Source organism: Podarcis raffonei, chromosome 2, assembly GCF_027172205.1.
Source record: "Podarcis raffonei isolate rPodRaf1 chromosome 2, rPodRaf1.pri, whole genome shotgun sequence".
NCBI lineage: Eukaryota > Metazoa > Chordata > Lepidosauria > Squamata > Lacertidae > Podarcis > Podarcis raffonei.
The window spans coordinates 24,529,701-24,542,545 of record NC_070603.1 but is presented as its reverse complement, the minus strand read 5'-3'; the positions used below and the strand labels follow the sequence as shown (position 1 = coordinate 24,542,545).

At 43.2% G+C, this 12,845-nt stretch overlaps 1 protein-coding gene, 1 long non-coding RNA gene and 1 other non-coding gene across 7 annotated transcripts in view; 1 reads left to right on the top strand and 2 right to left on the bottom strand.

Moving 5' to 3' along the window:
• Positions 1-12,845, top strand: part of LOC128407250 (uncharacterized) — a 70,715-nt gene that overhangs the window by 27,400 nt on the left and 30,470 nt on the right. The window lies entirely within an intron of this gene.
• The window catches only part of CEP112 (centrosomal protein 112), a 217,310-nt gene continuing 205,722 nt past the window's right edge, over positions 1,258-12,845 (bottom strand). For 4 of the 5 annotated variants that reach the window (XM_053375358.1, XM_053375361.1, XM_053375362.1 and 1 more), the window contains 3 exons: positions 9,906-10,007; positions 5,226-5,290; positions 1,258-1,705 (listed from right to left, as the gene is read on the bottom strand). In XM_053375358.1, the coding sequence (XP_053231333.1) occupies positions 1,702-1,705; positions 5,226-5,290; positions 9,906-10,007 (171 nt within the window). In that variant the 3' untranslated portion in view covers positions 1,258-1,701. Of the gene's footprint in view, positions 1,706-5,221; positions 5,291-9,905; positions 10,008-12,845 lie in introns of those variants that run through there. The other variant, XM_053375360.1, reaches the window with a different exon arrangement.
• TRNAI-AAU (transfer RNA isoleucine (anticodon AAU)) lies at positions 11,896-11,969 on the bottom strand. The gene has a single exon. It is a non-coding gene; the product is annotated as a tRNA-Ile (tRNA).

The window sequence follows — 12,845 nt, the reverse complement described above, 5'->3', positions numbered from 1 at the left end:
TACCAATCAGAAATCGTAGGCTTGAATCTCACCTTTGTCATGGTCTTAGATGGCCTTAGGCAAGCCACTCTCAGCCTCGGTTTCCCCACCCCAATCTGCATAATGGGGAATATTAATAGTGACTTACAGAGTCCCTGTGAAGCACTTTGAACCTTGGAAGTCCTATACAAAACTATTATTATTTCTAACCTATCATCTAATGTTTCAAAATAGTTCATTGTGCAACATTTTGGACTTAAGCACCACGTTGCTCGAGTTGCAAGGTGCACAAGCATGTGGTATTTGCTTTGAGAAACATGAAACAAGGGCCCCAATCCTTGCCTAATCACTACTTCTGTGTATTTCAAAGGGATAAATGGCAAATACATGTGTGTGTGCTCCTCTCAGTTGATGATGCTTTTAATTATTATTATTATCATTATTTCAACAAAGAAAAAAGTTAAAAAGAAAACAAGGGTGGCTTTTTACATAACGTTTTGTATAAAAAAATTGTTACATACAGAAGAATTTAGCTTTGAAACCTTTTGGTTGAAAATGGCTTACTTTTCAGCAAATGCTGCCTATCCTTACTTGGCGGTTGGAACACACTCCAGGCATGTGCTTCCTTAAATACTACTACTACTACTAATAATAATATGCTGCCTAAAGCAGGGAGTGTCAATGTGGTCCCTCTAGATGTTGTTGGATTCCAGCTCCCATTAGTCCTAGCCAACATAGCCAGTGACAGGGAAGATGACGTGGGCATGTTTTGCAGTCCAGCAAGGCAACAGATTGGCTACTCCTGATGTAGACAATTCATTGTAATTTCCCTATCAGTGTTTCATATTGCTAGCTTCGATTTCCTACCAAACCCATCAGGAAATCCACGCTAAATGTTAAAGGAACTGCTCAAATAACATTTACACCTGAATTGTAGGGAAATACTTTTCCAAGGCCTGTAAAACAGTGTAAAAGTTTCCTTGTCAAGAGTCTACAATACACTTACAGTGTTTTGCTACAGCAAATTATTTAGAAGTTATGCACTCCAGACTAAGAGAGATTCTTATTATCCCTAGTGAAAGCACTTATTGTTCAATCAATTAGCCAAGCTAAGGAACAGAAACAATTATATAGTCTTTCCATATAGCCACAAAAGTGTACTCTACTAAATACAAAATCTTACAAGAAGTTATCGATAAGAAACATTAAAGGAATCATTGCAGCTATTCTTGCAGCAAATGATATGTCACTGATAATGGAAATAATGTGGAAACAAAATCTACAAAAAATACTTTAATATTACATAACATGTGAACATGAAAATAATGCCATATATGTTTTAACATATTTTGGACACTATAATAATAATGATGATTCTAATAAGGACGTGATTTTTAGCATGTGTAAAAGTGAACAAACTGCAGCAGGAAGCCGGTAACAAAAGCAAAATGAGCAAACAAAATTAAGTTTTTCAGTAAGTATATTGACATATATAGATATCCAATATATCAAAAGCTTTAAAATTTGTAATATAATGATAAAATAATTCAAATAAGTGGTAACTTAAAATACTGTTATGAATGAAGGATGTGCTTTCAGAAACTTAATTACATTGTCTGATTTAACAAAACAACCACTGATCTCTCAGATTAGTTTCACAAGATCCAAATCTTCAAACCTGCTGAAAAGAAGTCCTCTGAAGAAACCAGTCAGCTCCAACAGTTACCTAAGAAATAAAATGTTCTCATCAGTCACAAATGTTCCCTTTACTACTGACAATTCTGAAAACACCAAACACTTTTCTACTTGCTGGGGTCAGAGCCCTCACTAAGAGGTAGTGCTTAAAGGTAAAGGTAAAGGGACCCCTGACCATTAGGTCCAGTTGTGACCGACTCTGGGGTTGCGCGCTCATCTCGCTCTATAGGCCGAGGGAGCCGGCGTTTGTCCACAGACAGCTTCCAGGTCATGTGGAAGCAGGGACCGAGCAACGGGAGCTCACCCCGTCGCGGGGATTCGAACCACCGACCTTCTGATCGGCAAGTCCTAGGCTCTGTGGTTTAACCCACAGCGCCACCCGTGTCCCTGGTAGTGCTTAGAAGAGGTAGTGCTTAGAAGGACTTTAATAGTCAACTTGGAACATGGTCACCTGAGATACCTGCATGCAAAAAGGTAACAACTGGGATCTTAAAAAGCCATGTGCACAAAGGAGCATTTGAGGACCTTCTTCTCTATGGACCCTAATGCCCTGAAAAGCTGGTCCTGAGTGTTGGGAGACCAGCAGGACTGGCACTTAAGACAATGGACAGAATCTAATTTATCCAGTGCTGTTGCTCCAACAGAAGCTGTCCACTAAAGGAACAAGGAGTGAGGCAACTTTTGCCACTCCCCCCCCGCCCCGAAGTCTGTTTGGGGGACCAGGGGCACCAGTAAAACCACTTCTCTATTAGGGGATACTACTTGCTGGATCAAAATGTAGCCACTAACCAGATACAACCCATTGTAAAGCGATGCAATGCAGATAGAAGTGGAAATGGGTTCAAGCCCATATAGGTGGTGATGCTTTAACCAAAGGTTCCCAAATTTATTTGGCCTATTGCCCACTTTTCAGGGGGGGGGGAATATATACTTAGCACCCCCTGGAAATCGACCTTCTTTAAATGAAGGGGCAGTGCTGGATTTGCAGCCTGTCTGCCATTGGTCAAATAGCCAGACAAGCTTCCTGGGCCTGGGATCACCAAAGCCCAGAAAAACCTCTTGCCTCCAGTTGGATCCAGGGATGGCGTTGTCGTCCCCCCGCAACAGAGCCCAACCTGGCAGTAAGCATCATTACACAACAGATGGAACATGTATGAACTGTTTTTCAATTGTTTTCTCCTCCTCTCTTCTTTCTTTATGCTTCTACCACCCCCTTATTTTTATTTAGTGCCCCCCAACTGCACACAGGGCATGGTATTGCCCACTTTGGGAAACACTGCTTTAGACAATGCTCTTGGGACCTCAACCAACTTGTACAATGAGAAATGCTTGCCGTACTTTCATCTTTGGTATGAATAGTCAGTCCTCTCAGAGGTGCTATCTGCAATGCATCACCACTGAGCCCCTTATTATTTTCTGTGCATGTGGGAACAGACCTGCAGGTACAACATGCTGGATGGTGGATGGCGAGATAATTTTTTTGTTACCTAAGCTCATAAGACATGGATTCTCCACGCAGAATAAATATTGTGTGCAGGCAAACCACTCCATTGAGTGATGTCCCCACCTCTACAGTGCTTTATAAAGTAACTTACATATTATTTCTTCCTTCGCTCTCTAATTCTGCTTTTCCAAAAGGCAAAGCAGTGGCCCAGCATTCAGGACTTCTGGGTCAAGTAGCCAGAGCTTCAAATTACCGTATTTTTCGCACCATAGGACGCACTTTTTCCCCTCCAAAAATGAAGGGGAAATGTGTGTGCGTCCTATGGTGCAAATGCAGGCTTTCGCTGAAGCCGGGAGAGTGAGAGGGGTCGGTGCGCACCGACCCCTCACGCTCTCCAGGCTTCGCACACCTCTCCGCAAGCAGCGGGAGCCCAGCGCTGGGCTCCCGCTGCTTGCGGAGAGTTGCCTGCATGCTGAAGCTTGCGCGCGCTGAGCTCAGCACGTCCAGGCTTCGCGGACCTCTCCGCAAGCAGCGGGAGCGCTCCCGCTGCTTGCGGAGACTTGCCTGCATGCTGAAGCCTGCGTGCGCTGAGCTCAGTGCGTCCAGGCTTCGCGGACCTCTCCGCAAGCAGCGGGAGCGCTCCCGCTGCTTGCGGAGACTTGCCTGCATGCTGAAGCCTGCGCGCGCTGAGCTCAGCGCGTCCAGGCTTCGCGGACCTCTCAGCAAGCAGTGAGAGCGCTCCCACGGCTTGCAGAGAGCTGCCTGTTTGGGGACTGGGGTCGGGGGAAGCTCAAGCTTCCCCCGCCCCAGCCCCGCACTAGGGGGAAAATAATTCCCCCCCCTTTATTTCCCCCCCAAAAAACTGGGTGCGCCCTATGGTCCGGTGCGCCCTATGGTGCGAAAAATACGGTAGTATGCAGGAACTGGGAAATATTTGTTTGTTTGTTTCATAAAATTTGTACACTGCTGGATTGTAAAAGAGCTCAAAGCGGTTTACCAAAAGATAAAACAAAAAAATCAAGAAAAATTACAGCTCTGCTTTAAAACATACAAAAATAAAAATACTAAAACACATTAAAACTGCCTCAACTTTCTTAGCATCTGGGTAAGGCTTGTCTAAACAGGAATGTTTTTAACAGGTGCCAAAATGGAAACAGTGTAGGCGACTGCTTGCTCTCAATGGTTATGAGGACCAGAACATGGCAGGATTTGAAGACATGAAGCTGGTTTCTGATCATGGCCTATTCTGGTTTTGGCAACCATAGTTACTCCGTTCAGACATACTGGGGGAAACTATGGCTAATTAACCGAGGAAGTCTTCAATCGTGGTACACAAAGAAGGGAGGTGGGAAGGGGCAGAACAAGGACAAAATTTTCCAGCACAAGGCTCAAACTGAGCCAGAATCTCACACATAAGTTTAGCTCTCATTGTTGCTATCTGTTGAAATTAAACGAGGCCAAGGTCTGTGGAGAAGCTTGTTGAGAAATCTGAGATATCCCTGCTTTCATGTTACAGTCTTACATCTTCCATACACACAGTTTCAATTAAAACCCTATTTGCATATCCTGCCCTGAAGAAATAAGGGGTGATCAGTGAGACTATCGGTGTGAAAACTTTCAGTGACATCACCTGGAAGGTCCCTTTCACTTAATCACCCATGTGAATCACCCTTCCCAAAGGTGCAGTTGCTGTTGCAACATCTGTGGCTATTTATTCACAATGGTGTGAATGTCTAAGTAAAGCTAAGTGGGTGAAGATCCGGTGCTTTGAAGATACAATCTGCAATATTACAAACTGCATCGCCTTCGAAGGCGGTGGTGGCGGCGGCGGCACCTCCAACAGAACAGCAGCTGTGTGTTGAGCCACCATCTCACGATGAATGCCAAGGCGAGGCCCAGGCTTGCAAGGCACCTGCAAGTTCTCATCTTGCTCGAACGCTAAGCACGGGGGTTACGGGAGGGGCGTAGCTTCCCAAAGTCGTTTTGTTTACCGAACAGTAAGCTGCTTTCAAACTTGCCAAGGCGCCGGAGTCCTTCTCACTACACTTTGCAGCTCTGCAATGCCAGGTGCGAAGTGTTACAGCCTGAAGAGGAAGTATCGGCTTACCTCCTGGTACGGTATGTGCTCAGTTCCTCTTGCAGGATGGATGCTCTTTTCTGCAGAAAATTCACCTGGAAAACACAGCTGTCATGACAAAGGGGCTCCCAGCTGACAGAAGACCGACGAACAATGGTTGTGGTTTCCCAGAGGTGTCCATTCATTTACCTTCATTATTTAAATTTGGTTTATCTGCATTTATTATCTATTTGCTGGTGGCTACTGTGCATTGCGCTAGCAAGGGAGGCAGCCGGAATGCAATCCAGCAAATTACATGATCTGAAAACACCTTCCGTGACCCACATTCATACATATAGTCTAGAACTGCGCAACACCTTGAAAGAACATGTCGGTCGGGAGTGGTGTACTTTTAAAAACTTCAGCCTTAATAGATGCTTACAAGAACTCAGGGGTTTAGGAACTAAGCCTGGGTACAAGACTCCCATGTTCTGCCATTTCAGTGTTAACAATGACACATCGCAGGCAATACTAAAATCCTTTGCCTTTGATTCTCCTTTTGGAAAAAGAAAGAAAAAGGATCAGACTGTCCTCACCAGAGAGGTAAAATCCTAAGCATACTCTAACAGGGCACTGGTGCCATGCTAGGACAGGACACAAAGAATACACTGAAAGTCTCAGAAGGGAGGAGGAGGCCAACATATTTTAAACATAAGCAAAGCTTTGTTTGAGAAGTGAATGTTTCCTATTTGTTCATTGTTAAAGCCGCCTGGTTGGTACTTTTACCCAGCCAAGCCCTCTCATTCCTCTGGAACAATTAATAACCCTGACAGGTGCAAGGATTCCACTGCTCTTTCCGTCTGATGTTTTTGAAGCAGGAATTTCAGCAATTTCAAAGGAGAGGACACCTGTGCTTCAGAAGGGAGCCCTGCTTACTGAGCAGTCTGTAGCTGGCTACTGTATTTCACTGAGCAGGCAGCTGCCAGCTAGGCTTTTTCTGCATTAACACCCACTATTAGGAGTCTGGAGTGACTTTTGCTCCTTTGAAATGCTGTGTATACTCACAAAAGCCCTGCAGGTGGAAATCAGATTTCATTAAAAAAAGAAAAAGAAAAAAGAAACCAAACAACTCCAAACTTCACTACAGGGGAAGCTGCAGATTTTTCCAGTTGTCACCTCTCTCATATATATATATATATATATATATATATATATATATATATATATATATAATAATAATAATATATATCTTTATTGTCATTGCCCCCTCTCAGGGACAACGAAATTACTTGACTGCTCCATAAAAACACTAATTAAAACAATACAGTATAGTACAGCAAGGAAGATTAGATGACTTTCAAAGTCCAGGCTTCCCATTCAGGGCCGAGATCGCTCTGGAGAAGAAGCTGTTCTTAAGACGGCTCGTTCTTGTCTTCATCGTCCTGTATCTCCGTTCCGACGGCAGGAGCTCGAAGAGACAGTGACCAGGATGCGATGGATCTTTTACTATGTCCAGTGCCTTCCTATGGCACCTTGTGGCATAAATCTGCTCTAAGGTGGAGAGTGGGCAGCCAACAATGCTCTCTGCTGCCTTAACAACTCTGCACAACCCCATCCTGTCCTGGGTAGTACAGCTTCCGTACCACACACATAAGCCATAAGTGAGCACGCTCTCAATGGCACAGTGATAGAAGGCAAGCAGCAGTTTCTGCGGAAGATGGTTTTTCCTTAGAATTCTCAAAAAGTACAGTCTCTGCTGCGCCTTCTTCACAAGCCCCCTTGTGTTGACACTCCAGGACAGATTCTCTTGTAATTCAATGCCCAAAAATCTGAACGTTGTTACCCTCTCCACACAGACCCCATCAATCAAAAGTGGCTGGATATTGCTCTTCTGTCTCCTGAAGTCCACCACAAGCTCCTTTGTCTTCCTTGTATTTATGAGCAAGTTGTTAGCTCTGCACCACTCTGTCAGCCGCTCCACCTCATCTCTATAATCCGTTTCACCCTCCCTTTCAGGGATGAGCCCAATCACGGTTGTGTCATCTGCAAATTTGACAACCCTATTACTAGGGTGAGCAGCGACACAATCGTGGTTTACAATATATATATATATATATGTCATTTTTGTTGTTGTTACTATGTTATGTGTGTGTGTGTGTGTATATATATATATATATATATTGTAAACCACCCTGTGATCCTTGGATAAAGGGAAGTATAGAAATTTATTAAGTTAAGCAAGTAAATATTTATTTATTTTGCAGTGAATTTCAATAGAAATTTGTTCTCACAAGCAAAAGCTCCTAAGAGTCTTCTGGAACCAAGGCTGCAATCCTAACTCCATTTCTGAGACATGGTTAGGATTGTACTGAGACAAATTTATTACAATGTAAGTTTCCATGGACTGTAGGCCATAGCGGTTTATGCCATGATAAATTTGTTGGTCTTTAAGGTGCCACGTTTTTGCTACTAACATGACATTCCCTCTAGAAATTATAAAACTCCTGTCATGATTGGCAAGGGGGAACACAGAACTTTTCGGTCACAGATATCCCATATAATGTTCCATTTTTATTTCTCTTATGCATTTATAAACAGAGGCTAAAAGCAAAATTAACAGCAAGCTTCTTTCTAATGGAGCTCCTCCTGTCTTCAAAGTTAGTGGTGTTTCATCCAATGTCTTATGTGCCAGAAATTATAGCAAAAAAATAACTCATTTCAAACTAGTATTTTACCAAATAAATACGTGGAAAAATGATTTTTTAATATTCTTTAAATTAAAGGTTTCCTCTCCTCATTCAGTGGGAACTCATATAACAAATATCCATTTTAACCTTTTGTTCGTCCCCTGAAAAGCTCTGGAATTAAAGGAATGTGAGAGCAGCAAAGTATTTCAAGTTTCTCCAAGTAGAGCGCAAATGGCTCCTAAAGGATCCTGCTCCAAAATGAATGAGTATATCATAGTATTGGAATGCTTGTTGTACACTCAGCAGTGGACTGAACAGTGCAGCCAAGCTGAACTGTATTCAGCCACTCTGTGCCTCCTTATTCTACACCCTTCTTATTCTTCTGATCCCTACACCCTGCCTGCACTCACATACAACAACAACAATAATAATAAATTTATACCCTGCCCATCTGGCGGGGTTTCCCCAGCCACTCTGGGCAGCTCCCAACAGAATACTAAAACCACAATAAAACAATTGATCCTTAAAAACTTCCCTAAACAGGGCTGCCTTCAGATGTCTTCTAAAAGTCAGATAGTTGTTTATTTCCTTGACATCTGATGGGAGGGTGTTCCACAGGGCGGGCACCACTACCGAGAAGGCCCTCTGCCTGGTTCCCTGTAACCTCACTTCTCGCAGTGAGGGAACCGCCAGAAGGCCCTGGGTGCTGGACCTCAGTGTCCGGGCTGAAAAATGGGGGTGGAGACGCTCCTATAGATACACAGAGGCAATCCCTGTCATGCCATGGTTGGAGTAGGGATGGCTACCCCATGGCCTTCAGATATTGTTGGATCCCAACTCCCATCAGCTCCACCTAGCATGACCAATGCTCAGGGATGATGGGAGTTGGGAGTCCAACAACATATGGAGGTTTGCAGGTTCCCTGTCATTGGGTTAGAGCAAAGTTTCCCAAACTTGGGTCTCCAGCTGTTTTTTGGACGACAGTCCCCATCATCCCTGAACACTGGTCCTACTAGTTAGGGATGATGGGAGTTGTAGTCCAACAACAGCTGGAGACCCAAGTTTGAGAAACCCTGGGTTAGAGGGTCGGACCAGGGTTCAAATCCCTACTCAGCCATGAAGCTCACTGATTGATCTTGGGCCACTCACAGCGTCTCAGTCTAACCTACTTTGCAGGGTTGTTGTGAGGGTCAAATGGGGTGTAGGAGAGCATCACATTGCACCCTGAACTCCTCGTAGGAAAGGTGCAATATAAACATAGTGATAAATAGGTAAAATGAACCAGAGAGCACAAGCCCCATTTTTGTGTGTCAGTAATGTCTTACTGCAGAAGTGTGCCATTGTCTTCCTCAATTGGGTCCTCATGGTGGAAAGCATGGCAGCATTGTAAAAATTAACCTACCTGTTGCGCTGTGGGTTAAACCACAGAGCCTAGGGCTTGCCGATCAGAAGGTCGGCGGTTCAATCCCCACGATGGGGTGAGCTCCCGTTGCTCGGTCCCTGCTCCTGCCAACCGAGCAGTTTGAAAGCACGTCAAAGTGCAAGTAGATAAATAGGTACCGCTCCGGCGGAAAGGTAAACAGTGTTTCCGTGTGCTGCTCTGGTTTGCCAGAAGCAGCTTAGTCATGCTGGCCACATGACCCAGAAGCTGTACACCGGATCCCTTGGCCAATAAAGCGAGATGAGCGCCGCAACCCCAGAGTTGGTCACGACTGGACCTAATGGTCAGGGTCCCTTTACCTTTACCTTAAGGAACAGCCACCATGCTCTATCTTTTAGGGAATTTTTAATGAACCCCCAAAGGGATAATTTGACTTCTTCCCATATGATTCTACTGCATATACAGCAGTAATGATTCAGCCACAGTATCAGCCATTCTGGTGAAAAACAGGCTGGAAAAGAAACCAAAACTAGGACTATGTACAACTGCTGGCCAAACTGGGGTGCTGTGTGCCATTAAATATATTGACAATTCTTGGAACCGTCAAATGTCAGGATGTGCACAGTTCCAGTCTTACAAAGAGAGGGATGTTTCAGATTTTACCTGAGATTTTAGCGAAATAATTGTGTCTTCAAGTTCTTGTCTCACAGATGCTGGCATCAGACCTTTGAGTTTGGTTTCATATTCCTGCCGTATAGAAGTCATCTGAAACCAAAGATATGAGCATTTACATAGCTAATAGGAGGTCACACAGTTGGGAGCTGTCACAGCCTACTTTTCCCAGTCTGAACTCCACATTCATCAAATCTATATGCAGGGTGTATAGATATACAAGAAAACAATTGTGTTGTGTTCCATTAAACCAAAGGATCCCTGAGTACTCTCACATGACAAATCAGGGTTGTCTCCTTCTCTACTTTCAATTACTGTATTTTTCGCTCTATAAGATGCACCAGACCACACGACGCACCTAGTTTTTGGAGGAGCAAAGCAAGAAAAAAAATATTCTGAATCTCAGAAGCCAGAACAGCAAGAGGGATCTCTGCGCAGTGAAAGCAGCAATCCCTCTTGCTGTTCTGGCTTCTGGGATAGCCGCGCAGCCTGCATTCGCTCCATAAGACGCATACACATTTCCCCTTACTTTTTTGGAGGGAAAAAGTGAGTCTTATAGAGCAAAATATACGGTAAGTGGTTATCTCAAGTTGTTTAGAACTGAAATGGTCAACTTCAACTTGTTTTCAGAGTCTTAAATAACGGCTGCAGAATCGTGTCAAAGATGCCACCATGAGCTTTTTACACATGTTGTGTCTCTCCCACCAAAACTAAGACATAAAAACTGAATAAATTATTGCAGCTATAGTCTCCCAAAACCCATGTGCAGTCACTTCCTGCTCCTACTCACTCAGCACTGAATCTGTTCTTTTTTCAAGGCCTGGCCCACATGCTGTTTTTTCTTCCATCCTTCTCATAGCAAAGGTGGAGTGCATATTTTTTCTATTACAACGTATCCCCTTTTAAATATATAGAAAAGTTACAAGAACGGTTTTATTGTGTGTGTTGTCCCCCCCCCCTTTGCATCCTGGATATTTTGGGACTGCTTTCCAGTGCTATTAAGTATCCTTCAGTAGAGTAATAAAGCTAAATAAAGCTAAAATAGCGAATGACCTAATGATAGCCAACACAGTATTTTAAAGACAGCAGGAAAAAAAATAAACCCTACAAGACACTCCTTGATGCTCCTTCAATTCCCAATCATATTAATATGGCAGATGAGCAAAATAATAATAATAATTGTCCTACTGTCCCCACAATGCTTTTAAAGTATAAATTAATAAAAGCAAAAGCCCTCTCTTAAGGAAGGTTTCCCTTCCCTTTTAAAACATCAAATCGTTTTTAAAGATCGTATGAATAGAGGGTTCCTTCGGTGACCTCAAAACTTATGCTAAGATTCAATATTCCATGAGAATTCAAGCTAATTTGAGAAAACTTTTTGGGCATCTTGAAGAGTTTGTGGCGTCTTTCTCTACAGGTAAGAGTGAATAATGCCATGGAAATACAAAGCAATTGAAATATGACTCTTACTGGCAGAACTGTTTTTGGGGAAAGCAACAGGGCTGCATCCTGCCTGTGAACGCTTCATCCTTTCGTGCCTACATGGTCATTCCCAGAGAAGAGAAAAAGAAAAGGTTTGGCTTGTAGACTACAATCCTCCGGCCTTACATTTAGGATCTGACAGGAATGCTGGAAGTCAGCTTTGCTGTAGTCAGTTCTTCCTCAGTCTCAGATATTCAAAGCAAAACTTTGAAATAAAATGCATTCAAACCGACTACGGTCTGACAGAGTTGTTGCTTTTCAGAACAAAAGGAAGGCCTATGCAACTCTCCCCCTTCCTCTTTGGACAAGTAAGGCTGATTAAGAACATGCCATTCAAAACTTGGCCCACAAGGGATGGATGAGATAAAGGTTCCTCACCCCTTTGATCTGGAAAAGGGGGCGTTTCCTTTTCATATGTAATAGAACCATAGAACTGTAGCGTTGGAAGGGATCCTGAGCATCATCTAGTCCAACCCTTTGAAATGCAGAAATATGCAGCTGCCCCAAACAGGGATCAAACCTGCAACCTTGGCATTATTAGCACCACGCTCTAACCAGCTGAGCTATCCAGGCTCTAAAGCAATGGAGGCAATCTAGCTATGCAAACTGCAATGCTCATTCCCATTTCACTGATTAGGAGAAGAGACTCCAGTAGGTTTAGGACACATTATTATTTGAACGGGGGTTGGAATGGATAAAACTGACCAACTAAACGAAATATAGTTGAGTACCACTGCATTCTGAAGTCGAGTGCTAAAACATTTCACAAACTCAAATGGGGCAAATCATCTCATGTACTAATTAATCCGAACATTCTAACATGTAGCAGCATAGAAGTTTGTACCAAATCAGCATGTTGAATGTAGAAATAATTGTTTCTCAAACACAATAAATTATCTTGCTCAATAACTACTGGGGTGCCATTCCATTGTGTAAGGAAGGTGTTGAGATGTATAGCTCTGAGCATCCCTTTCACCAGCTGACACAATCACTCATAAAAGATACTGGCTCCCACAAGACTGACAGAAAACCAACAACATACATTAGCATATAAAGTATCACTGAGCTGAACTAAAGATGTATATTGAATTTTTGAAACAACACTGAATTACCTGACAAGCAGGACCAATAACCAAAATGTTGCTGTTTTTTTTGTTTTTGTTTTAAATGCAGAGTTTGGGTTTATACAGTGGTTCTTTTCGGCGTGTTCGTGACAGGCTTTGAAATAGCCACATCATAATCGCCTTCCTTCCACCTCTGCTCATATTAAATAAATAGGATGACTTGAGTCACAGTACTCGCTGAATGAGTTCAGTTGCAGCAGCTGCACAACTCTCTTGCCAATGAGATGAAGAAACACTGAACACTGGATTGAACAGTAATTTGGCAGTTTACTTCAAAGAGAAAATGAAACTTTGGAAGTTGTGTTTAGCAGTTTGTTTGAGGTAG